General features: G+C 36.1%; 10 protein-coding genes and 13 long non-coding RNA genes across 23 annotated transcripts; 11 read left to right on the top strand and 12 right to left on the bottom strand.

The window, feature by feature from the left end:
- The first annotated feature begins 1 nt into the window (after position 1).
- On the top strand, positions 2-1228 carry swc2 (Swr1 complex histone chaperone module subunit Swc2). The gene has a single exon (NM_001021295.3). It carries the CDS (start codon positions 88-90, stop codon positions 1036-1038), a length of 951 nt encoding a protein of 316 aa, NP_595388.1. The 5' UTR covers positions 2-87; the 3' UTR covers positions 1039-1228.
- On the bottom strand, positions 91-733 carry SPOM_SPNCRNA.4961. Its single transcript, NR_194316.1, has one exon. It is a non-coding gene; the product is annotated as a non-coding RNA (long non-coding RNA).
- ysa1 (subfamily NudF ADP-ribose diphosphatase Ysa1) lies at positions 1129-1965 on the bottom strand. The gene has a single exon (NM_001021294.3). The coding sequence runs from the start codon at positions 1895-1897 to the stop codon at positions 1280-1282; it is 618 nt and encodes a 205-aa protein (NP_595387.1). The 5' UTR covers positions 1898-1965; the 3' UTR covers positions 1129-1279.
- On the top strand, positions 1543-2638 carry SPOM_SPNCRNA.4960. The gene has a single exon (NR_194315.1). It is a non-coding gene; the product is annotated as a non-coding RNA (long non-coding RNA).
- Positions 2639-2945: 307 nt separating this feature from the next.
- Positions 2946-5072, top strand: nbr1. The gene is made up of 2 exons (NM_001356054.2): positions 2946-3150; positions 3454-5072. Exon 2 carries the CDS (start codon positions 3618-3620, stop codon positions 4809-4811), a length of 1194 nt encoding a protein of 397 aa, NP_001342955.1. The 5' UTR covers positions 2946-3150; positions 3454-3617; the 3' UTR covers positions 4812-5072.
- Positions 3581-5007, bottom strand: SPOM_SPNCRNA.4959. Its single transcript, NR_194314.1, has one exon. It is a non-coding gene; the product is annotated as a non-coding RNA (long non-coding RNA).
- On the bottom strand, positions 5033-9387 carry mit1 (SHREC complex ATP-dependent chromatin remodeller Mit1; the record flags this gene model as incomplete). Its single annotated transcript, NM_001021292.3, has 1 exon — positions 5033-9387. One exon carries the CDS (start codon positions 9385-9387, stop codon positions 5131-5133), a length of 4257 nt encoding a protein of 1418 aa, NP_595385.1. The 3' UTR covers positions 5033-5130.
- SPOM_SPNCRNA.4958 lies at positions 5381-7609 on the top strand. The gene has a single exon (NR_194313.1). It is a non-coding gene; the product is annotated as a non-coding RNA (long non-coding RNA).
- On the top strand, positions 7882-9413 carry SPOM_SPNCRNA.1401. The gene has a single exon (NR_150281.1). It is a non-coding gene; the product is annotated as a non-coding RNA (long non-coding RNA).
- Positions 9414-9476: 63 nt separating this feature from the next.
- On the bottom strand, positions 9477-10237 carry usp103 (U1 snRNP-associated protein Usp103). Its single transcript, NM_001021291.3, has 3 exons — positions 10206-10237; positions 9944-10159; positions 9477-9884 (listed from the first exon to the last, which is right to left on the bottom strand). Exons 1-3 carry the CDS (start codon positions 10213-10215, stop codon positions 9562-9564), a joined length of 549 nt encoding a protein of 182 aa, NP_595384.1. The 5' UTR covers positions 10216-10237; the 3' UTR covers positions 9477-9561.
- A 449-nt stretch (positions 10238-10686) lies between these two features.
- air1 (TRAMP complex zinc knuckle subunit Air1) lies at positions 10687-12097 on the top strand. The gene is made up of 3 exons (NM_001021290.3): positions 10687-11096; positions 11146-11247; positions 11303-12097. Exons 1-3 carry the CDS (start codon positions 10875-10877, stop codon positions 11924-11926), a joined length of 948 nt encoding a protein of 315 aa, NP_595383.2. The 5' UTR covers positions 10687-10874; the 3' UTR covers positions 11927-12097.
- Positions 12065-14346, bottom strand: ilv1 (acetolactate synthase catalytic subunit; the record flags this gene model as incomplete). The annotated part of the gene is made up of 1 exon (NM_001021289.3): positions 12065-14346. The coding sequence occupies one exon, from the start codon at positions 14344-14346 to the stop codon at positions 12337-12339; it is 2010 nt and encodes a 669-aa protein (NP_595382.1). The 3' UTR covers positions 12065-12336.
- Positions 12432-12881, top strand: SPOM_SPNCRNA.4957. The gene has a single exon (NR_194312.1). It is a non-coding gene; the product is annotated as a non-coding RNA (long non-coding RNA).
- SPOM_SPNCRNA.4956 lies at positions 13146-14176 on the top strand. The gene has a single exon (NR_194311.1). It is a non-coding gene; the product is annotated as a non-coding RNA (long non-coding RNA).
- Positions 14347-14608: 262 nt separating the features above from the next.
- On the top strand, positions 14609-18433 carry nup131 (nucleoporin, WD repeat Nup131). Its single transcript, NM_001021288.4, has 5 exons — positions 14609-16283; positions 16318-16411; positions 16453-16838; positions 16878-17232; positions 17274-18433. Exons 1-5 carry the CDS (start codon positions 14823-14825, stop codon positions 18404-18406), a joined length of 3429 nt encoding a protein of 1142 aa, NP_595381.3. The 5' UTR covers positions 14609-14822; the 3' UTR covers positions 18407-18433.
- SPOM_SPNCRNA.4955 lies at positions 14969-15280 on the bottom strand. Its single transcript, NR_194310.1, has one exon. It is a non-coding gene; the product is annotated as a non-coding RNA (long non-coding RNA).
- SPOM_SPNCRNA.4954 lies at positions 16516-18932 on the bottom strand. The gene has a single exon (NR_194309.1). It is a non-coding gene; the product is annotated as a non-coding RNA (long non-coding RNA).
- On the top strand, positions 18717-20848 carry cki2 (serine/threonine protein kinase (CK1 family) Cki2). Its single transcript, NM_001021287.3, has 4 exons — positions 18717-19132; positions 19185-19254; positions 19322-19470; positions 19536-20848. The coding sequence occupies exons 1-4, from the start codon at positions 19007-19009 to the stop codon at positions 20496-20498; spliced, it is 1308 nt and encodes a 435-aa protein (NP_595380.1). The 5' UTR covers positions 18717-19006; the 3' UTR covers positions 20499-20848.
- Positions 19314-19779, bottom strand: SPOM_SPNCRNA.4953. Its single transcript, NR_194308.1, has one exon. It is a non-coding gene; the product is annotated as a non-coding RNA (long non-coding RNA).
- SPOM_SPNCRNA.4952 lies at positions 19913-20782 on the bottom strand. The gene has a single exon (NR_194307.1). It is a non-coding gene; the product is annotated as a non-coding RNA (long non-coding RNA).
- Positions 20849-21344: 496 nt separating the features above from the next.
- Positions 21345-21639, bottom strand: SPOM_SPNCRNA.4951. The gene has a single exon (NR_194306.1). It is a non-coding gene; the product is annotated as a non-coding RNA (long non-coding RNA).
- SPOM_SPBP35G2.04C (uncharacterized protein) lies at positions 21353-22447 on the top strand (the record flags this gene model as incomplete). Its single annotated transcript, NM_001021286.3, has 3 exons — positions 21353-21491; positions 21584-22004; positions 22190-22447. The coding sequence occupies exons 1-3, from the start codon at positions 21421-21423 to the stop codon at positions 22445-22447; spliced, it is 750 nt and encodes a 249-aa protein (NP_595379.1). The 5' UTR covers positions 21353-21420.
- Positions 21742-22269, bottom strand: SPOM_SPNCRNA.4950. The gene has a single exon (NR_194305.1). It is a non-coding gene; the product is annotated as a non-coding RNA (long non-coding RNA).
- Positions 22448-22548: the final 101 nt, after the last annotated feature.

The following is a 22548-nucleotide window of genomic DNA, read 5'->3' as shown; positions in this document are numbered from 1 at the left end:
CAACCACGAATATTTGTATAACGCATAAAATATCATTTTGTCTTAGGTTTATGAAATTATATAAAAACTTTTTTATCAAAAAAGAAGATGTCGGCCACTGAATCGTTGGTTGCTGGTCGTACAAGACGCGCCAATGCTGGCAATAAAATGCGAGAATTGCTCGAAAAAGAGCATCTGAGAATGACTCAGCAAAATGCTGAAATTGAAAAAGAAGACGAGGAATACAATATTGAGGAGGAGGAGGAAGCGGAGCGTGACATTGAAATATCGAGCGAGAGTAGCGATGAGGAAGCTGAGCTAAAAAAGCTAGAGGAAGAAGGAGAAGAGGTAGAAAAAATACTTCGTGATGAAGAGCGCATTAAAAAGAGAAAAATTCAAAAAAATCGCGCTGCGAATCTTCAAAGAACTTTACAACCTCCAAAGCGCCCTACTCCCTCTGCCGCTTCGGAGGTTCCCAAAAAGAAATATAAAAAAATAAAGGTAGATCCTTCTGCTAGAAGAACTAGTTCGAGAATGCACACTGTTCTCATGGCTCAATCTACAGAAACTCGTCTACAAGAAGCAAAGCCTAGACGAAAGTATACTGTGAGTGCGAGTGCGAACAGACAGAAGGGGACTATGACCCAGCAGCAGCGTTTCGAGGAGGCTGCCAAAACTGAAGCTCAAAACCTTAGCTCCTTAAGAAACTATGTTCATTTGGAAGAACAAAGACGACTACGACTTAAACGGAATGCTGCTAAGCATCGCCAGTTACGTGAGCCAATTTTAAAATTCATTAGCAAAACTATTAGCACTGAAGATGGAAGGGAGGCTTCGAATTACTATGTTGCTCCGTTGGAACACCCTCTTTGTCATAGTGCTCCTCCACTTCAAATGCCTCAACATCGAGCAGTTGAGTGCGTTATTACAGGGAAGCCAGCTATTTACCTAGATCCAGTAACACAACTTCCCATTTCAAATGTGCAAGCATTTCAGCAAGTTCGTGAAGTTTACAACCAACGTTATTCATGGAGCGCAATGTTAAATCTTTTTCATTAGGCATGTATGGTAATGGTGAACTTAATAACTGGTATTTCTTCTTTTCTTTTGATTACTTTTCAGTTATGTACGCAATGAACTACGAATTATGGGGAACACGGTAACGGGAATTATTGGATAGACATATATATTATTTTTAATAAAGTTTGACTAAAACAAAGGAAAGTTATAGCATAAAAAGTCCATTAGCAACATTTAATAGTAAACGGTCGTAATTCAGTGAATAGCAAAAGGTGCATAGCTAAGACGACAAGTATTTAAGACCAGCATGTAATCCTAGTGCAAATGTGGAGAGACGAACATCAATGGCAAATCCCTTCTTCTCTAAAGAAAATAATTCCTCTTGTAAAGAAGAAAGCTTGATTGGAAAGTTCTCAATGTATTCGCCATCGTCAAGTTGTTGTTGAGGATTTTGGTTTTCAGGCTTCGACATGTCAATGTCAGCCAGTATAATCTTAAGATTAGCATTCGTAAGACCCGGATCATTGTACATGACAGTGGTGGAGTCCATAACAGTACCAACGTAGCCAGTCTCTTCACGAAGCTCTCGAATCGCAGCATCTTCACAAGACTCCTTAGAATCAACTAAACCTGCTGGAATTTCAATACAAAACTTGCCAATAGGAGGACGAAATTGCTTTTGGCACAACACATGAGGACTTCCGTCGATAGGAACAATGGCTAAGATGGCTACGGCATCCACATTGGCTTCTGAACGTGTCGTACGTTCAGCCATTTCCCAAAACCTGATTTTTCCTTTTTCGTCTTGCCAACGGATTTTCTTTAAGGATGTCCACTTGGCATCCTGATTCTCAAGGTTGGACACTTCCAAAACTTTAGGTTTTTGATCTTGGCTCATTTTATCAATACAGGTGCTCAAACCTTTGACAGTGTATGAAGGGTGTTGGAATGAAGTTGCTGATATTTGAAAAGAGAAGGTGGAAATAGCGATGTGAGAATATGAGCTAATCAATTTCGGAGGATGCTGGTGTCTACCAACGTTAAGTAAATATCGGGTTAGAAATGAAGTTGCATTTATACCTAATGTTCTTGTACTTTTAATAATATGCTGGAAAAAATTTCGGTGCATGAGTGACTTAAAATCCAACTGAAATATTGCTTACTTTTTTCCCGTTAATGCGTAAACGTGCGATTAGTATGACAATGTAAGTATGATGTTAATTTGTTTTGACGTATATTTACAAATTTCATTAATGTAAATATTAACAATCAGCAAAAAACCAAAATTATTATTTGAGCAAAATCATAACGCGGAGTATACCATTAATTATTAACTTAGCTATAAACTGGTCGTTTATCACCTTCTCTAGTGTCTTTTCATTTGCAATTGATTTTACAAACGGATCATCAAAAGATACCGTGACCGGTTTTAGCCAATATAATGGAGTTTTTCCTACCCTTTTCTATTATTGTAGTAAAAGATTTTACGCTGTAAGAGAAATTGCATTTATTTACGTTTTCAGTTCATAATCGCTTATTGATATTAGAATAGCGTCAACTTATGATTTAAGAATATATAATATTAATACTTTATCGACTCACATCTCATTTAAATTACATTTATGCCATAACCCATATCTAGTTTAATGTCTAAGCCGATTTCTAAGTACATTTTAGGGCTTAAGTTAAGTAGTTTCCAATTTAACTAAATCAATTTCTTTTTCAAGTTTGCTACATCAACAAAATTTTTCATATATTCATTTTTAGGGCCATGCGTTGAAGTACCAACCTCTTGTAGATAAATTCGCTAAGTTACTGTTTATGCTGTGCACGCTTCTAAACGCTACCACTTTTTAGCGACGCTTAACTTATCTATTATCAGTACGATATGCTCATCCCCCATATACGTGTGATAAGCTTACACCTCGACCTCGTTCATTTACATTACCATCAACTTCTACTAGCGAATTTGTCCTGCTCACTTCACCCGTTGAATACATCCCATTTAGAATTAATAGCTTGATTTCATAACCAATTAGGAACCCGTCATTATAGTTGCAATTCCAACGCTCCTTACATTTCGTTTGCACTGTATCTCTACACATCCGCTTCAATTATTTGTTTTGTCTTTATTTCCTGTTCCGTCTATAGGTAAGATAATTTACTTGCACAAAGTCTTAAGTTCAATGTTTGTACAACAAATTACAAAAAGGATTGAAGGACTAAAGTGGTTGATGGAACTTTAATAATAACATCTTCGATAAATATTTACGAGAACGTAAAAATCCTTGTCTTGATAAAGATTGTTTTTTCTATTGCCTTTACTCTGAAATTGCTAGCACTGTTGCTCACTTCGGCGTCACATATTTCCTCAATTTCAAAATTCATATGAACTATTAAATTTTACTTTGCAACTAATTTCATTAGTTAATATCGTTACTAATTTTGCTTTAGCTTATTTCGAAAGAGCTTTTTACCTACAATTAAGACCTTCTCTTACCTAAGAACTCGAGTTACTTCTTGACTGCTTACGCGATTTTTTTCTTTTTTTTGCTTTCTTTAACGCTCTCTTTTATCATTAAATTTTATTTTATTTTATTCACGTTTTTGATCCCGAAATGCTTTGCAATCGTACATGTCCCTCTTCTGATTGTGGGATTCTTTGCAACCATAGTGTTCCTTCCTTCCCTCCTTTTCATTCCTCAGTCGCTAATATCCACTTCACTAAGGAGAATAATTTAAAGTCAAACATTTTTGAGCACAATAATAATTCGCCTACTTTAAGGTCTTCTTCTGTTGCTTGTAACACTTGCCTCAAGATAATTCGGAATGACTCATTTCATTGCACAAAGTGTTTCGATTTCGATGTTTGTAGAGACTGCTATGCGAAACAGGCATTCCTCCATCCTTGCCCAAAACCCCATTTCGTACTTGTTCGCTCTTCAATCCCTTCAGTTGCTTCCTTAACCTGCAGCGTAAATTCTATGTCAGTTTCTCCCCAATCTAATTTTATGTACGCCATTTGTGACCATTGTGAGCAACCTATACATAATGTGCGTTACAAGTGTAGTGTTTGTGATGACTACGACATTTGTGAGTCTTGCCTTACCGACAATAGTCATTCAAACACGCATGCTTTCGTTCGAATTACTAAAGCTTATCCTCATGGTCTTCCTTCATTTCATTTGTTCCCTCAGTTCCTATCAGCCGAATTGTTTGAGTCTGCCTCAACAGTACATCGATCGGTTCAATGTGACAACTGTCTTGCTCATCCAATAGTTGGACCAAGATTTCATTGTCTGGTTTGTGAAGACTATGATCTTTGCTCCTCATGTGTATCTCATGTGCATCATGATCATCATTCAATGCTCCGTTTAACTCGCGAAATATCTGCTTCACCTTTACATTTATCTAAACCTGAAAAACCTAAGGTTCTTAATTTCGACTTCAAGTTAGTTGAGGACTCCATTCTCCCCTTAGAATTAAGCCCTGGCTGCCCGTTTTATAAAATATGGCATATAAGGAATACTTCTTGTCAATCGTGGCCTTCTCCGTTGTATGTCAAGTTTAATGGTGGAGACAAACTTTTTCCAGGAGACAATCCATATTCGTTTCCTATCACTTCTTCCGTTCATCCTGGTGAGGATGTTAATTTTACAGTTGCTTTGAAGGTTCCTGAAAAAAGTAACAAAGAGATTTTTACCGCATTTTTTAATATCTGCTCCGATGATGGTAGCGTTTTTCACAAAAGTCTTTGCGCCTTCCTTCGTGTACCGAAGTCTTTTAGCAGAATTAGTAAGTCGTCTTTTTGAAACCATTCGTAACGCTTTTTATGTCCTGTAGAAGTTTAGTGTGGAAGACAACGATAACGAAACTGATTTCAGTTTTATATTTCTTTCTTTTGTCCACTTGTCTGGCGGTTGTTCGTATATAACCGCCGGTTTTAAGTTCATGATTTGCTTCAGAGTTGAATCACTTGTTACCATATTTGATCCTACCTTGTTATAATGATCTTGATGGAAATGCTATATATGTTTAAAATTTATATTAAAAATTATATATTAACGAATAAAATGCAGGATACATATGAATATGCCAGATTAAATAATAGTATACATTGATGATAAAACTCTAAAGAGTTTTTGCTTCATTAATTATGGATTCCTTTATGATTACTTTCGATGAAAGTTCATTAGTTTTGGCACTGCTTGATACAGTAGGTTCCTCCTTTTTTTGTAGAAACGAGTTTAATCTAGCCATAGCTTGTTTTTTGATGTGAAATGGTTCTCGTGATTTGCTAAGCGAATCTTTTAGTCTATAAATCGCTTCCTTATTTCGTAACATAGGGCACGTGTCCCTTCCACTAAAGTGAGGTGTTCCACATAAAAAGCATATTTCTAATGGCACAATGCTTAATGGACAATGTGCTGGTAAATGTTTAATACCACAACATCGACAACGTACATTATCAGACAAAGAAGACAGTAGAAAAAAGTTGTCAAGAACTGCTTTAGACAAAGATCTTCCAACCAGTTGATGATTTTTTTCAATTATTTCGTAAGGTGGGTAAAAAACTGGATCGTCTATCAGTTGCATTTCCGAATCATTAATATACTCTGAAGAAGTTAATTTGTTAGCCACCTCTAAATTGATGGTGGATAGAGTTTTGTTAAATTCATCTTCTTTGGGAGTTGTTGCTAATAGAGATTTAGCTAAGATAGAGTCAAAATGAACATCTGCAGACTTTTGAGAATCAGATTCATCATTTAAGTTTTCGATATTTACGCTCGAATCATATTTGAGTTTTTGCTTATCAGATAAAGTATCTGTTATCGAACTGATTGTCTCAGTTTCTATGGGAAATGGGGAGCCTGGTGATGATCGATCATTAACGGTATAATCAGTATCGTCGCTATTATCATAAATATTTAAATCTTCGCCATAATGGATTTTGTGGTGTGCACGAAGTCTCCTGTTGGAAGTTGTTTCGTCTGTTTTTTCTAGCATTGCATCCTTCTCTCGTTGCTTAAGTATTACTGACCAGACATCTTCTTCATCAACAAGAACATTTTCTTTGACTTCATAATGATTGGAAGATATATGTTTGTTATCCCAAACACGAAAAAAGCCAAACTTATTGCTTTTTATATCTGATTCATCAGTTGAAGTATCTTCTTGTTTCTCAGCTTCTGAGATAAGTAATTCTACCGAATATTCATTATACTTAATAGACGGTTCATCACCAGCCTCTTCAAATAATGCACGAGCCCCATGCCGCAAGATACTTTCTAAATCTTTTTCTGAATTATGATTTTGATCCAATGACTCAACAATTAAGTGGTCCAATACAAGCTTCTTTTGAGCGTTTTGAATGATTTTTTCCTCTACAGAATCTCGAGTAGTTAACACAAAGACAAGTACCTTTTTTTTTTGCCCATATCGATGAGCCCTTGCAATCGCTTGCATGTCTTGATGAGGATTGAAATCAGGATCTAGTATAATAACAGTGTCCGCACTAGCTAAATTGATGCCAACTCCACCAGCACGGGTAGAAAGTAAGAAACATGACAACTCAGAATTAGGAGCATTAAAAGAGTCGATTGCTGACTGCCTTTCCATTTCCGATGAGGCGCCATCAAAACGTGCATAGGCTATGTTTTTATATTCAAACCAATCTTCAAGGATATCGAGTTGCTGGATAAATTGAGAAAACAATAATATACGATGCCCGCGAGTTATCAATTTCGGTACCAATAAGCGTAATATTAAAAACTTACAGCTGGCTTCTTCCAGTGAACGCATAGCAAGTTCATACGGGAGATTACGGTCTTCAATATCTGGTGAATAAATGTACGGATGAGCTAATGTTTTTCGAAGTTGCATCAAAATGTTGTTCAATGAAGTAGTCCTTTGCCCTCCAGAAGAACTGGTATTAGCATAGCCGGTAATATTACGTAGCAAAGACAAATTTTTTGAAAGAATCGATTTGTATAAACCTTTTTGAACAGGTGTCATGGACAAAGGAATAATTACTTCAACCTTCGTAGGAAAGTTATCCAGTACTTCGCTTTTCACTCTTCTTAAAAAAAACGGCTTTAAGATTTGATGAAGTTCAGTCACCTTTTCCGTATCAATAATGCTGTATCTTTTTTCAAGCTCAGCAGCATTTATTTTCATGGGATTTAAAAACTGCAGTAAATTAAAAAGTTCCCGAACATTATTTTGCAATGGCGTCCCGGTTAAAAGAAGCTTAAAGTCACTTTTAACCGAAGAGAGGTAATAAAAGAGGGAAGATTGATCATTTTTTAGTCGTTGTCCTTCGTCAACAATTAAAACTTTCCACTGAAATTTTCGGAGCAATGAAATTTCACGTTCAACATTTGAAGCACTTATAACGAGGACATGAGTGCTTACATGTTTTGGGTCTTTTTGATTGATTAGACGATAATCACGGACTAAACTTCTGTTTTTTTCAGAGCCCACGAGTACATTAATTTGTAGAAAGGGAGCCCATTTTTTAAGCTCTCGTTCCCAATTTGCAACAGTGGCATGAGGGACAATAACCAGTACCGGGAAGCATTTATGTCTGTAAAATAAAACACTAATGAAAGATATTACTTGTACAGTTTTACCTAAACCCATTTCATCAGCTAAAATACAAGGATGATGTGTGTACCATCGTAAATAAAGCCAGTTCAGCCCTTTCAGTTGATATGGCATTAGTGTACCACCTTTGATAAAACTTGGTTGAGAGTGCCACTCAAGATTAGTAAATGGTAAATCAATATTTATCGAAGCTGTAGGGGCTTTTTCGATCCATAGACATTCCAACAAGTCCGAATACCCTTTTAACCACGCTTTCCAGCGATTTCTATCTGTTTCTTTAGGAGGTGGTTCCCAATTTGACATATAATAAGTTAAACCACGCCAAGAAACAAAGGCGAATGTAACTTCAGAAATTGCCTTCAGTTGATGTTTTTTTGTTTTATATTTTGCCGTTCGAGCATTCTTTCCACTTCTATATTGAACATCCCAAACCTTATCGATTATTGTATACGATACTGGAATAATGGGCTTAGTTGCGTCGTATGAGGCATTCTCCAAACCATCGAAATTTTTCTTTTTAGCTAATGAAATACCGGCTAGCCATGAAGCAGAACACCAAAAACAGTGAAGGTAAGACTTACCTTTGCTTCGAACGAAATACTCTCTAGACCAAAAGCTCAAGTCCGATGTACTAACAAAATTATTTGAAAGGGTAGCTTTTGAAGGATATAAACTGTTTAGAGTTCTCCAAGCAATTATCTCTTCAATATCACAAGGATGCATAGAACATTCATTACAAACAAGTTTTTTTATAAAATGAGTAATTGTTCTCTGAATAGACAAAGGATTACTGTCCAGATAAAAAAAATATTCGACACGCCTACATCGAAAACACCGAAACCTTATAGACTTGCAGTAATTGACTAAAATTGACAGAGATTCCCTATCAGCAAGGGATGGGGGGATAACTAGATCCTGTCCAGAAGAAACGCCTGAAACAAACCCGGTATTACACAAAACGTCCTTAGAGTTTTTGGAACATAAAGGACATATAAAACCATTTTGCTGAGAGTAATTACGCGTTTCTTTATTTAAAGAAGGGAGTGGAGAACAGTCATAGTGGTATACATTTGAGCAATGATCACAGTAAACAAAATTTTTACCAGAGGAACGATGTTCACGTCCATGACATTTGACACATACACAGACGTGTAAAAATTTGATAAAATCAAATCCGTCAGAGTAAAGAAGTGAGAAATAAGGAGCTTTATTATCGTTTTCTGTGGACTCAATTTCCGAAGAACTTAGATCGGAGCTACCAAAGTCGGACGTGTCATTGAAAGATAAATGCGACAACGATAACTCATTATGCTCTTTTCTATTAACCTTCTTATTTGTATCAGATGAAGATGAAGTTGCACTGTCAGAAGCCGTTTCATCACTGACAAATGAAGGATTAAGTGCGCAGTGAAATTCCTTTCCGAACTTAAATTTCTTGGTACGTGTTGAGTCCCTTAAGACTTTACTACCATTAGACTTCAGTAAATAATCATTTTTCTCTTCCTCATCCTTATCGGTTGAAGTCATATACCCATGGTACCTCTTTCGAGATTTGTGTTTTAACCATACTCTTAAACAAGCTTTTCCATTTTTATATTTATCAAGTTCATCTTTTTTTATCAATGCTTCAACACCCGCCAAGAATTTAACACTCAGTGTGCTGTCATTTTCGTGCAGTATTTTTTGAACGGTGGTTTCAGACGCGTCATAATAAGGTAGTAAAACATCAAGCGGTTCACGACGTACTACTATTTTACATAAAGAATCATCTTCTTTTGGCATGCTTTGAGATGAATATCTAAATATTCTTGGTAAATACTGTGTATTTGGAGTTGTCCTTAAATTTCACTACGTAACGCAAAGAGAAAGAATTACCAGTAGTAAACGGTTATAAACAATAGCTATTATACAGTACATTAATAGTAACAAACAAGTTTTAATCTTTTAGATGTCATTTTAAGCACGTACAAACCTTTGATGACTTCTTTGACCCTGATGGTGGGTTTTAGTAAAATGGTTATTAGCATTCGAATGAGTACGCGCGCGTTGATGTTCATTTGTCTGAGGAAGAGATTGCTGCTGTTGTGTAAGTTGAGTGTTAGAAGAAGCTGTAGTCTGGGGAGCTGAAAAAGCTACTTGGTTTGTTAAATTTACAGCAGGCATCATAGGGACGAATGCAGCAGCATTCATAGCATTCATTCCTTTAGGAGCCATATAGGTATTTGCGGATACAATGTAGGGCGGTGGTGGACATCCTAAGTTAAAGACATTATATTTGGCTAAAATTCGGAATATTAGACTTCGTATTCAACAAAAGTATTATAAAGTAATAACTTACGAGGAAACGCATAAGCATAAGGAAGGTCTAGCGAACCATTCCCCTTTTTTAAAAATCCAGAGGATGCCCTTTCTTCAAGTTGTTTTTGGGCTTCTTCTTGAGCTACTTTCGTATAGTAGTCCTGAACATTTTGTATATGGGCTCTTCCAGCATTGTGTGCTTTTCTAACTGATTGGCTATCATGAGTGAGCCAAACTTGGCAGTAATCACACAAATCTAAGCATTAATTAGTTTTCAATTATTGTTATTCATCGTATCATACATCTTGGCATTTTAGCGTGTTTGGCTGTTGTTGAGTCTTGTAATAAATGTGAGCTGTGTTGAAACGCTAAAATGATTTAAAAAGAAATTAATGTCAATTAGCAACAACTATACAAAGAACGTTCATAGTTAAACATTGAATGTTAAATTACTGTTTATCTATGCTTTACAAAGTGTTGAAACGAAGCTCTCGAATTTTCAACTACTTTAAAATCCAACGCCTTGAAGAGTCGGGAAGGTGCAATCATTTAATATTTTAATATAATTAAGTTACTGCTGTACTTTCAATATCTCTTCACGATCAGGGCTTTTAAGTACCAGACATTCTTGGTTATGCATTAAGTGTTGCATTTGAGAGAACAATTGTAATTTGGAGTATAAGTTATTTATTGAATTTCATTTATTGTCATGCTCATTTCAATGAAATAAACTTCTCATGAGAAAGCCAGATATAATCCATGTAAGGTGAATACTCACACCTTAACCAAAAATTTTTTGCCTTTACTGAAACTATTAAATTTCCATTTGATAGTTAAATACTTGAAGTGTTTTATGTTTTATTTGCTTTTAAACTGTTAAATTGATTGGGAATATTGTGAAGTAAACTACTGGCCGGCTGTTAAGTGTTAAAGAAAACTGTGCTTGCCATTATTACATTGCTTGTCAATATATGGACATGACTGTTTCAAACCAAAAAGCAGAAAGTGATGATGGTTCAGACATCGACGATGCGGCCTTGTTACAAAAAATTAATTCTTTACCGATTGACCAGAGTATCACAAATTCGGTGAGCTTGGAAAAGCATGATTTTCAAGGAAGTGATGACCATGACTCCTCTACGGATCTTTCCGATAGTACTTTGGAAGATGTGGAAGGAAGTGAATGGGCAGACGTATGGATTGAAAAGTTTTTTTTTAATACTTTTTACTAATAAAATTTAGGTGAGCAGGGGTAGATACTTCGGGTCAGATCCCTCAGAAAGTATAGTTTGCCATAATTGTAAAGGGAATGGTCACATATCTAAAGATTGTCCTCATGTTCTGGTATGCATTTTGATCGGACATTGTTTTTTTAATAGTGTTACTAACTGTATTACAGTGTACGACTTGTGGAGCAATTGATGATCATATTTCCGTAAGATGCCCCTGGACTAAGAAGTGCATGAATTGTGGACTACTGGGTCATATAGCTGCGCGATGTTCGGAGCCGCGAAAAAGAGGACCTAGAGTTTGTCGGACTTGTCATACCGATACTCATACTAGTTCGACGTGTCCTTTAATTTGGAGGTATTATGTCGAAAAAGAACATCCTGTTCGCATTGATGTTTCTGAGGTTCGAAAGTTTTGTTATAATTGTGCATCTGATGAACATTTTGGAGACGACTGTACTCTTCCATCTAGATCAAATTATCCTGAAAGCACTGCATTTTGTGAAGCGAACTGTCCTTCTGGAAATGATGCATCTAACAAGGAGTTTTTTGAAACCCGTCGTAAAGAGTTTCAATTGGAGAGGCGAGAGCAGAATCGAAATCAAAAATCGTCGAAACAACGGCCTTTTCACAAACCAGGAAATTCTCTAGCATCTAGGCTGGGATCTAAGCCAAAAAGCTTTAAAAGAAAACATAGCCCACCTTCTGAGGAGAATGGCAATTTATCCTTTCATTCTTCAGATGGAAGAAAATTTACCAAAACTTCAAAAAAAAATCGTAAACGAAAATGGTAATTCATGTGCTGGTATTATTCATCGCATGGTGTATCGCTCTGCTCACATTGCATTGCACTCATTGATAATACTATCTTACTAAAATTTATTGGCAAAATCTAAAATATATGTACATTAATTTTATACACTCTCATTTGCTATGTTCGCAAAATTTGTAATGTTATTGACCTCCATCATCAAAATTAAATACAAGCTATGATAACGGAGTAAACCATAGTTAGAAAGCAAAACAAAAAAAAACAACCAAAATCGAAGATAACAAGGCAAAACAAACAAATTTGCTTTAGGGTAAATAATGACAAACCGCCCACCAGAGTCTAAAAGAATGTGACACGATAATTAACGCAAGTTTAAATAAGTGTTACATCTGACTCTTACAAAATAGCTGTTTTTAAATTAATCAAAAAAATTTATGAAAGGCTTTCATGCAAAATAAATTGGTGAAGAGCCTTACCACCAGGGACAAATGGATACACATGTTCCTTTTGGGCAACCAAAACTTCCATAAGCACAGGACCTTTAGTTGACAAAAACTCCTTCATTTTTTTAGCCAAATCTTCTCTCTTTTCTACACGTAGTGCTTTGATGCCCATAGCGTCAGCCAACTTAACGAAGTTGGGATTCTTTTGATGAGTATGAGAATAGCGTTTCTCATAAAACAAGTTTTGCCATTGAGTGACCATGCCTTGCTCTTCATTATTTAGGATAAGAATTTTAACTGGGATATCAAATTGACGGACGGTAGCAAGTTCCATACCAGTCATTGAAAATGAAGCATCACCATCAATATCTATAACAATATCTTTAGGTGCAGCAACGCTAGCACCTATGGCAGCTGGGAGACCAAATCCCATAGTACCGAGACCACCGGAGGTTACCAAAGAACTAGGTTTTGTCCAACGATAGAATGTAGCGGCCCACATTTGATGTGCACCGACACCGGTGGTAATAGTGACTTTGTCCTTTATGTCAGAAGTTTGTTTGTCAAGTTCTTGAATGACTTCTTGAGGCTTTACCAATTCACCAGGAGCGCTACGAGTGAAAGTGAAAGGGAAGCGTTCCTTCCATGTTTGAATTTGAGATAACCAGTCAAATCGGGAAGGAATTTTAATATTTTTAGTAGCAGAATCTAAAAGCTTTAGAGATTCGTATACATCGCCCTCTATTGCTTCAGTAGGTTGTACGACCTTACCGATATTTTTGGGTGAAATATCAAAGTGAATAATACCGCCACGCTCTTCGGCAGCAGCAAGACGTGCTTGAGGAGCAAACAAACTTACGTTACCGGTGACACGGTCGTCAAAGCGAACACCAAGAGCAAGGATAAGATCGGCTTCCTGCATGGCCATATTAGCGTATCCACTACCATGCATACCGAGCATATGCAAACTAAGGTCAGAACGTTCATCTACAGCACCAAGTCCAAGCAAAGAAGTAGTAACAGGAATTTGCAGCCTTTCGCTAAACTTGCGTAACAAAGTGGGGCATTCGGGATTAGCTAAAACACCATGCCCACAGAAAATCACAGGCTTCTTGGCTAATTTTAGTAAATTGGCAACACGATCGATCTTGGCAGTAACGTTCTTGGAGCCCTCTTCTAAGACTTCCTTCATTCTGCGATTCATTGATGGTACAGAAGACAGTATAGGAATGGGCTCCTTCAAAACGCTAGCAGTGACATCTTTGGGAAGGTCAACCAATACAGGGCCAGGGCGTCCAGAAGTAGCTATCTCAAAAGCTTCGTCTATACGACGGGGAAGATCAGCAACATCTTTGACCATTACATTCCATTTAGTACATGAACGAGAAATACCAACCATGTCAGCTTCTTGAAATGCATCACTACCAATTGCGCTGGTTGCTACTTGACCAGAGAATACAACTAGGGGAGTACCGTCGGCCAATGCATCAGCAATCGGGGTAATCACATTCGTAGCACCGGGTCCAGAAGTAACCAATACAACGCCGGGTTTTTTAGTAACGCGGGAATAAGCTTGGGCTGCATGTCCAGCAGCTTGCTCGTGTCTTGGCAAGATAAATTCAAAATGAGGAGATCTATAAATTGCATCGAAGACAGGCAAGATAGCACCACCTGGATAACCAAATACATGCTTAACATTATGCTTGAGCATCATATCATGGAAAATTTCACCCCCAGTCTTTCCAACAAACGAGCTGTCATATTTTATAGGACTAGCCGTAGTCACTGTAGAGGTGCTTTTGGTCGAATTTGCCCGAACGACACCGAATGCATTTTTTAATTTTTTAATTCTCAAATTATTACTAAAGCCGGTGCCATACCTCCGCACAGCTGAGCAACTATTTAAATTTAAAAATCTCTTTTGAAGGGCAATTTCTCGTCCATAAGACGAGAAAGCCGCCCTCGTATGCAATCTTCTAAGGGGAGCCAGCACAGTCATTATAAATAACTTTTAACCCTCAATTCCTTTCTAGAAAGAGCTATCTTTCAAGTTGCAAAAGATCGGTATGCTGAGCGGTATGAGAAGTGAGCAGGTTCATTTTTGCCTAAAAACATTGGTTGTTCACCACCACAAAAAAGATCAGATTTGTTAACGATAAGTACTGTACCCCGGAGATTAAATATACCGATGCATAATACTATACCCTTTGAAGTCGTGTTATTATTCTTTAAAAAGTTCAGATGATGTAGGAATACAATTTATCTATTTATCCATGTCTCCTTAATTTTTTAAACATTAGTAAATGCTGGAAAACGTCAAATAAATTTTTCTTGATCCTAAATTATAAGTTTCCTATCGATTCAGCTTAGAAAATCGTCAGAATTATCTTTGAGCATAATCTGTTTAACACGTAAGAGATCTTAGATACTTTCGCTTTTTTAAACATTAGTGAGCCTCTTATTAGAGGAATTGCAATGTTTATTGTACATCGACGGTTTTTTCAAAATGAAAAAGCTTTTACGCCTGCAGGAAAACATGAAAAAGTTGCCGACGGAAACAAACATGAGACATTAGCTACTTCAGAATACCCGAAAGTCTGTGCATCAAATGACTTGTACAAAATACTCCAAATATCTGCTCCTAAGGTTGGCAATTTTACAATCCATGATGCGCCAGTTGTTGGACTAATTGACTCTATTTTGGAATATTATTTGTATATTAGTGTCAAAGTTCGAAAGGCATGGATTGCTGGTTATGGAAGTCAGCCCCAAAACTTAATATGCTTTGATTGGGAACGTTTTACGGGTATTCTAGATCAGCAGAGTCTAAATAGCCCACCGTTAGCTGGATTTGTTAAGCCAGATCCAACATCAGCAGAGCCTGGCTTTTTACTTTTGTGGCCTGCTTCGGGCGACCTTTTCTACTGGGAAAGAACTTCTTTGATGAACGTTGAGGTTTCTGCTCCCGAATTTCCTGGTTTTCTTCATTACAGGATTCAACTAAAACGATATGAAAGCTGTAAAAATTTGGTTAGTGCTGAGCCTGCTGGCTTTTTCCTTACTCTGAGTTCAGGTCGGTTGCTTCATCTGAATTTAAAAGATAGCGATGGCAATTCCTCTATTCAGGTTCGAATCCTATTTCCTGGATTGCACATCCCCAACTGCTTGCTGTCGTTATACAACAGTATCTTTGCATTTACTTCAGGAAGAGTTATTCCAATACGTTGTGGTTCAATAAAAGGACCTGGTGAGAGATTAGTTTATTCTATGCATTCTGGAAGCACATTGCGAATTTGGGAAATATTCGGGACTGGTGATCACCACTTGTTACGTGGTTTTGACATTTATGATATAATTTTAGATAGTATTCAGGAATCCTTTTCCTACGTAAATCGATTTCTAATCCTTGATTTTTCTGTTTCAACCTCGGATCCTTATACGTTAGCTTGTTTGGTTTCCTGGCGTGATAATGCTTCATTATTCAATTATGCTGCAATCATTATTTCTTTCAACCATCAGATGATACCTCATGTTTCACAATTCTGCCATGTACGCTCATATCTTTCTGCAATTCTTCCATCAGTGTGTCGAATATTTTTACCAAGTCCAGGTACAGTTGTTTTTTGCGTCTTCGATGTCACTTTTGCTATGTTTCATAAAGTGCGAGGGAAAGAAGGCACTTTTTATGTCGAAGAAAACCTGGTTGTGAACAACCTAACTTCCAAATCTCGGGTTTTGGATTTTGGCATGGAAGATGCGATATATGAAAAATCTACGCACACCTTACTAAAAACTCCAGCATTGATCTTGTTAACAGAAGGGCATGGTATAATCCGAATTGAATCTTCTGCTAGCTACCTGAAAACCAGCTTTAGTGCAACCACCTATTTACGAAGTCGTCTCTCCCAGTTTGCATCGCAAAGCCCTTTGTTCCGTGTAAGTTGTTAATTCTTTCGTATCTAACATATAGGAACAATTTTTGTTAAATTTTGACTTTACATACAACCTCTCTGAAAGCGAAGTCTATAATACAGTCTTTAATCTTTGTGATGAACTTTATACGAGTAAGATAATTTTTTCATGATATATTACTAATTGCAATCAGCGCCATGTAAAAAAAATATGTCTGTATTAGAAACACTACATTCTCAGCAACGTGACTTGATGGAAATAGTTCTTGTTGCCTTCAAATACCTACATTTATCTCCTTCTAATAGACTTCAATTATGGCTAAAAGTTGCCTATTGCAGTGCTTTGGCAGACCTATATGAATTATTGATGTGTAATGAAAAAATGTCTAACTTGCTTCGACGAGTATTGAAAATAATGTCTTCAAATGATAATATTGATGAACTTTTTTTGAAAAAGTGCCTGAATATAAATTTGTTATTACAGCATTTAAGCTCGGAATATTCTCAAATATCTGGCCAAGATGCTAGCAACGCACAAAAAAGAATTGAAGTAATAGTAAATGTTAATAACGTTTATGGGGTATGTTTCTTATAAAATAACGAGGTTTACTAATATTAGACTATCTTTGGAAATGAGCTTGCTTATAGGCAAGAAAAAATATCAAAATTTACTGATCCATCCTCTGTGATTAGAAGCGACCTTTGGACAGTTGAAGTTGATCACTTAGATTTACTACGAAAACAGATCGAAGATTCGATATCATTGCATCGCGATGTACGTGACTCGAAAGATGCACACATATTAAAAGTCAGTAACAAGCTTCGGAAGCAGATTTTGCATCTGGTGGAACAAAATTGCCTTTTGATCTTTGATTTGCACAATGGAACAGATGATACCATAGTAAAATCGCATAATTTTCAAAAATTTGAAGAAGAATTTGGCAATTCACGAAAAGAATGGTTACAATATTTAGGTAAGCTGTTTCTCACTTTCTTGTTTCCGCTAACAAAGAAGCTTCTGTCGGATATTTGGAAAAGGCAATCGACTTGGCGGAAAAAGTTAAAGACTTTCAGACAATGGTAATTTTGCTGGATTGTCTAGATCCAAAGGATCCTACCATTAAGCTTCAAAAGCAAAAAGCATGCTTAAATAAATACAAAGAAGAATTCGCAGATGTAATTTTTTTTTATTTGGTTGATACAGAGCAGTATGCGTCTTTGCTTCATGATTTCTTGGAGTATCAATCACTTTTAATATCTTTTTTTGAAGCCAATGATTTATTGAATCTTTTGTGGATATTTGAAGCTCAAAATGGAAATTATGGACGAGCCTCCGAAATTCTTTTCCGTGATTGTGAACCAGAAGAAAACAGGATTATCGGTAAAATTTCGCAGTTAGCTCTAGCAAAGCTCTACTCATGGACTAATAGAATTGAAGGTGAAAATATCATATTGTCAAATGAGACTGAGGTGATTGAAAATCATTTAGCCATTTTGCTTATTCAAGAGCAATATGCTGAAATGCTTTCATCACTTGTGGATATTACAGAAGACGAGGGAGAAGCTGTCGAAGCAATAGTAACTTCCAATTGTGTAAATCTATCAGAAAACTCTATCAGAGCCTGGCTCGTGTCTAGTGCTGTTGAGCGATTAATTCAAAACGAATACACTACGCTTTGTGAGATGGTAGATTTCTTTTCTTCTTTTTCATTACGGGAATGTTCATTCAAAGAAGTTGATTTGGCCTTAGAGTTATTAGAAAGAGCTACAATCACTAAGGACGTGTATTTTTACTTAAAAGATCTCGTATATCGCCGTTTTCTATTACAGGTGAACTGGGCAGAAATCATCGATGCGCATGAAGATTTAGAATCTTCATTTTTTCCAATGGTAAAGGAAATTATGTTAGAATCAGACTTTTTAATATGGTTACAACATATGGAACACAATATTCACGACGAAAGTAAACATTACTTGAAATCGGAAAAAAATTTTTTGCAAAGTGTATATTCTTCACTTTCTGAGTCGCAAGTGGAAGATTATCAAATGGAGCTTTTTCGTGAAAAGCAAATTTTCTCAGTACTATGTAAAGATAGAGAGTTATACATTCTGATTCCGAAACTTCTGGACGTAGCAACAAAACAATGAAATGAAATTTTGCTATATATTACTTTACATTTCCTCAGTAATCGATAAACACCTGTTTAAACCTAGTACTACTTATGTTTGTATAATCTATCGTATAGCCTCAGCTCCGACAACTCCGTTTTTACGATGGTAGATGCTAGATAATCACTGGTTAGAATATTTACGGCTTAAAATAATTAAATTTTTTTATTATAGATTCTTGATTTATTATGATGATTGCGCCTTCGGGGCTTTTTCCCTGTCCTGGATAGCCTCACCCTTACGTTGGAAATTAAGCTAAGGCCTAGTGTGTTGCATCCAAGTACACCTTACAACTAACGTCCACTAAAACACTCAAACCACATAATCATTTGTTAGTCGAAAGAAAGCCTGTAACTTCTATTAAATTATAGTAATTGGTTTTCTAAATTTTGTTGTTTTTGGTCGGCTACTGAATCGCAATTGGACTTCAATCTCTGTGGTGAATGCAGTGAAAACAAACTGAGATTTGTGTGGCATTTGTTAGTGAGGCTACAAATTGACTACATAAAAACTGCATAGTCCTTGCAATAAAAAAAATTTTATCTGTTCGGTCAATTCCTTGTGACAGGGTTATTTATCATGAATTCCCAAACGAGCGTAGTAGGGGTTCACTATCGCGTGGGTCGTAAAATAGGTGAGGGATCGTTTGGTGTTATTTTCGATGGGATGAATCTTTTGAATAACCAACTTATTGCTATAAAATTTGTATGTTCTTTGTTAGGATGAGTATATGGACAATACTAACAATGGACGTTAGGAACCCAAAAAGTCGGAGGCACCTCAGCTCCGTGATGAATACAGAACTTATAAATTACTAGTTGGAAATGGTATGTTTTTATTTTGCTACCCAAAACATATGGTCAAGACTTTGGTACTAACCGTATTTGCAAATAGCTGGCATTCCTAATGTTTACTATTTCGGGCAGGAAGGACTACATAATATCCTTGTTATTGATTTACTGGGACCTAGTTTAGAGGACCTATTTGAATGGTGCGGTCGTCGATTCAGTGTCAAAACGGTGGCTATGACGGCGAAACAGATGGTAAGTTTCCTAAGTTGTTCCTATAAGGTTTTCAATTTGTTTAAATTTTCTCTGACATTTCAAAGCTTTCCAGAGTTCAGACGATTCATGAAAAAAACCTTGTTTATAGAGACATCAAACCCGATAATTTCCTAATAGGCCGACCTTCCTCTCGAAATGCAAACATGGTATATATGGTTGATTTTGGTATGGCCAAATATTACCGTGATCCCAAAACCAAGCAACATATACCATATAGTGAACGTAAAAGCCTCTCGGGGACTGCGAGATATATGAGTATAAACACGCATCTTGGACGTGAACAATCCCGTCGCGATGACTTAGAATCGTTGGGACACGTCTTTATGTATTTTTTGAGGGGAAGTTTACCTTGGCAAGGATTGAAAGCTGCCAACAATAAGCACAAATACGAAAAGATTAGTGAAAAGAAGCAATCTACCTCCATTAGTGAGCTTTGTGCTGGATTTCCTAATGAATTCAGTAAATACATGACTTATGTGCGTTCGTTAGAATTTGATGAAGAACCGGATTATGCGTTTTTACAAGAGTTATTTGATGATGTACTTCGAGCAAATGGTGATACGAATGATGGGGTTTATGATTGGATGTTATTGAATGACGGTAAAGGTTGGGAGTCAAGCTCTTCTCATTTTTCTGTTGTTGCTATGAAGCGACGAAAGAATTACCTTGGCTTAAATGTTGTTCAAAATGATGATTCCAGAAAAAAGAACAGTACTTTGCAAACACAGAACATGCGATTTAAATCCTCATATGGGGTGAGAGGTCCTAGAAATTACTCATCGTTCGATGCGTTGCCGAGCAAAAACGCTCCATTGGTGCGTCAAGAACAGTCTGCTTCTAAAAAAACAATTTATGCTCATTCTTCTAGAGGTTACGATAGGGTTCGACCTATGTATGTATCTCAGCCCTCGAATAATGCAGTCGGAGTAAATCATCCTAACGATAATTCTGATTCGGAAGCAAAAGGAGGATTTTTTGATATGATATGCTGTCGTTGCTTTTCTTAGTTTCGAAGCTTCAACTATTGTTAGAGTCACTCACTTTCTTAACTTAAATAAGTGTTGTTCTACTATGCGGTAGATATGCTTTCACAATATCAATCATTTGATGATTTGGTTTTCAGAGTACGGGATAAATGGTTCATCTTTTTTTAATATTAATTTGAGAAACGCTGTATAGCGTCTTTGAGCGGGTGCTTAAATCAAATTCTTTAATTATTTCGATTGCAAATTTGCTGGCACTAGCCTACTTTGCTGGTTCTCGTTTAATCTTTTAATGTTGCTTTCCTTTAACATAACTCAATATTGTCTTAAAACTGACATTGTACTATTGTAGTAAATAATATATACATACACATATATAACCAAACCATATGTATTCTAGGTACTAACAATTGGTAAAATGACAACGGAAGCTAATTCGTTTTCAATTACAAATAAATAGAATAAAAGAAAGGAATTCTTTTTATACTGATTCGTGTAATATATTTTTTAGCTGGACATTCAAAAAATAAACTATACGTGTCTTAAAGTATTTGAACTGGACAAATGCCATATGATTTATTGGAAACTAGGTAATTTCTTTTGAGTAATGGTAAATCCCTTTTTAGTAAAGGAAACAATCAGCAACAAATAAAGAAAAAATTTTGACTTATTGGGTTATAATTACTGCAGCGTATACCTAATATGCTGTATACGACCTCTTCAAAAACTAACGCTAAAATCTGTCAAACCATAGTATGTAATTTTTATTTTTTTTTCTCTATGGCGTAGATATAATTTCGTATCAAGACTGTAGACTTGAAGTTTTAACCCAAGTTTTATCAGGTGTTAAATAGATCTCCCTTTTCTAACTTCTTAGTGCGTGCACATGCATGTGCATGTGTGTTAAACGATTTGAGTCTAAAATTGACAAGAGCGGCTTCGAAATATGATATCTAATAGCTCCATTGAGGATAGAATTAATAAAAATGAAGCATATATAGCCAAGTTTTTTGAAATGTGTGTGTAATTATAAGAATTTCTGTGTTTGTCGCCTGAAGTTTTAAAATTTAAAGTGAATGATTTATGAGTTTACTTACTAACTTTATTAGATTTTCTAAAAATGATAAAATTCGCTTCCATGGAGTCTCACTTGACCGAAAAGCACTTGACTCGTTTATGGTTAGAAACAATTTTAAAAAAAGGTTCGTATCTGGTATTAACCTACCCATTTTAATACGATTACATTTTTATAAGAAACTCTTTACCATTTTATGGCTAACAGTTAGAACGGTCGCTTTGTTATCTCATGCTAGAAACATACAATGTCTAATTCAGGAATCCGATGGCGATGCTAAAGACGTTGCTCGTTCCATTTATATTACTACGGCTGAGTTTCGGAATTATTTGTTGACTGAAAAAGGGTTTTACGTTACGACCAGGAGCATTTCACATTTTCGAGCAATATTAGACAGCATAAGATACCCTTTTGGAAAAGACCATGCTAGCAAGAACATGGAGCTTTTACCTATAGTAAGTTTTACATAAATTTTAAGCGGACTACTATGTAAGGGATCTTATCCAAAAGACGTATCTGCAATTTTTAGGGTTGATAATGTTATACCTTTGCATGTAGTTAAATTCAACGTTCGTTGATATAATATGCCAATGTTTAACACGTTTTCTTAATGATGCATACTAACCGACTACTTACTTAGACTTACGATCTCAGTTTTTGTACTGTTTTTCATGGTTATCTCACCAGTATACTGGAAGCTTATGAATTCTTTAGAGGTGTTTTCAAAAAGTATAAAGCTCCCTTGTCCTCTAACTTTATAGCAATAGGAAAGACCACGGACGAATCTAATTTCTCACAATTGCATCATTATTTCCAAAAGTTTGATGAAAGAATTCGTCGAATATTACATTTAATCTCTCAGGAGTTGGATGGATATTGTCGGATAGCGAAGCAGTAATTAATTTTATGTTCTTTTTATCAATTTTTATTCAGGATATGGGCTGCATTAAGTCGTACAACCATCTTTCATCTAATTTATTATATACTAATTTACATTGA

Source organism: Schizosaccharomyces pombe (genome assembly GCF_000002945.2).
Source record: "Schizosaccharomyces pombe strain 972h- genome assembly, chromosome: II".
NCBI classification, from domain to species: Eukaryota; Fungi; Ascomycota; class Schizosaccharomycetes; order Schizosaccharomycetales; family Schizosaccharomycetaceae; genus Schizosaccharomyces; species Schizosaccharomyces pombe.
The sequence above is the reverse complement of the archived record's forward strand: the minus strand, read 5'-3'. Positions and strand labels throughout refer to the sequence as shown.

Coding starts and splice junctions, on each gene's coding strand:
- ysa1 (NM_001021294.3), bottom strand. CDS start 1,897: ATGAGCCAAGATCAAAAACCTAAAGTTTTGGAAGTGTCCAACCTTGAG.
- usp103 (NM_001021291.3), bottom strand. Junction 9,885..9,943: donor TTATGCTTATGCGTTTCCTC/GTAAGTTATTAC, acceptor TCCGAATTTTAG/CCAAATATAATGTCTTTAAC.
- swc2 (NM_001021295.3), top strand. CDS start 88: ATGTCGGCCACTGAATCGTTGGTTGCTGGTCGTACAAGACGCGCCAAT.
- air1 (NM_001021290.3), top strand. CDS start 10,875: ATGGACATGACTGTTTCAAACCAAAAAGCAGAAAGTGATGATGGTTCA. Junction 11,097..11,145: donor AAGGAAGTGAATGGGCAGAC/GTATGGATTGAA, acceptor AATAAAATTTAG/GTGAGCAGGGGTAGATACTT. Junction 11,248..11,302: donor AAGATTGTCCTCATGTTCTG/GTATGCATTTTG, acceptor ACTGTATTACAG/TGTACGACTTGTGGAGCAAT.
- cki2 (NM_001021287.3), top strand. CDS start 19,007: ATGAATTCCCAAACGAGCGTAGTAGGGGTTCACTATCGCGTGGGTCGT. Junction 19,133..19,184: donor AACTTATTGCTATAAAATTT/GTATGTTCTTTG, acceptor AATGGACGTTAG/GAACCCAAAAAGTCGGAGGC. Junction 19,255..19,321: donor TAAATTACTAGTTGGAAATG/GTATGTTTTTAT, acceptor ATTTGCAAATAG/CTGGCATTCCTAATGTTTAC.
- nup131 (NM_001021288.4), top strand. CDS start 14,823: ATGTTTATTGTACATCGACGGTTTTTTCAAAATGAAAAAGCTTTTACG. Junction 16,284..16,317: donor CGCAAAGCCCTTTGTTCCGT/GTAAGTTGTTAA, acceptor TCTAACATATAG/GAACAATTTTTGTTAAATTT. Junction 16,412..16,452: donor TTGTGATGAACTTTATACGA/GTAAGATAATTT, acceptor AATTGCAATCAG/CGCCATGTAAAAAAAATATG.
- nbr1 (NM_001356054.2), top strand. CDS start 3,618: ATGCTTTGCAATCGTACATGTCCCTCTTCTGATTGTGGGATTCTTTGC.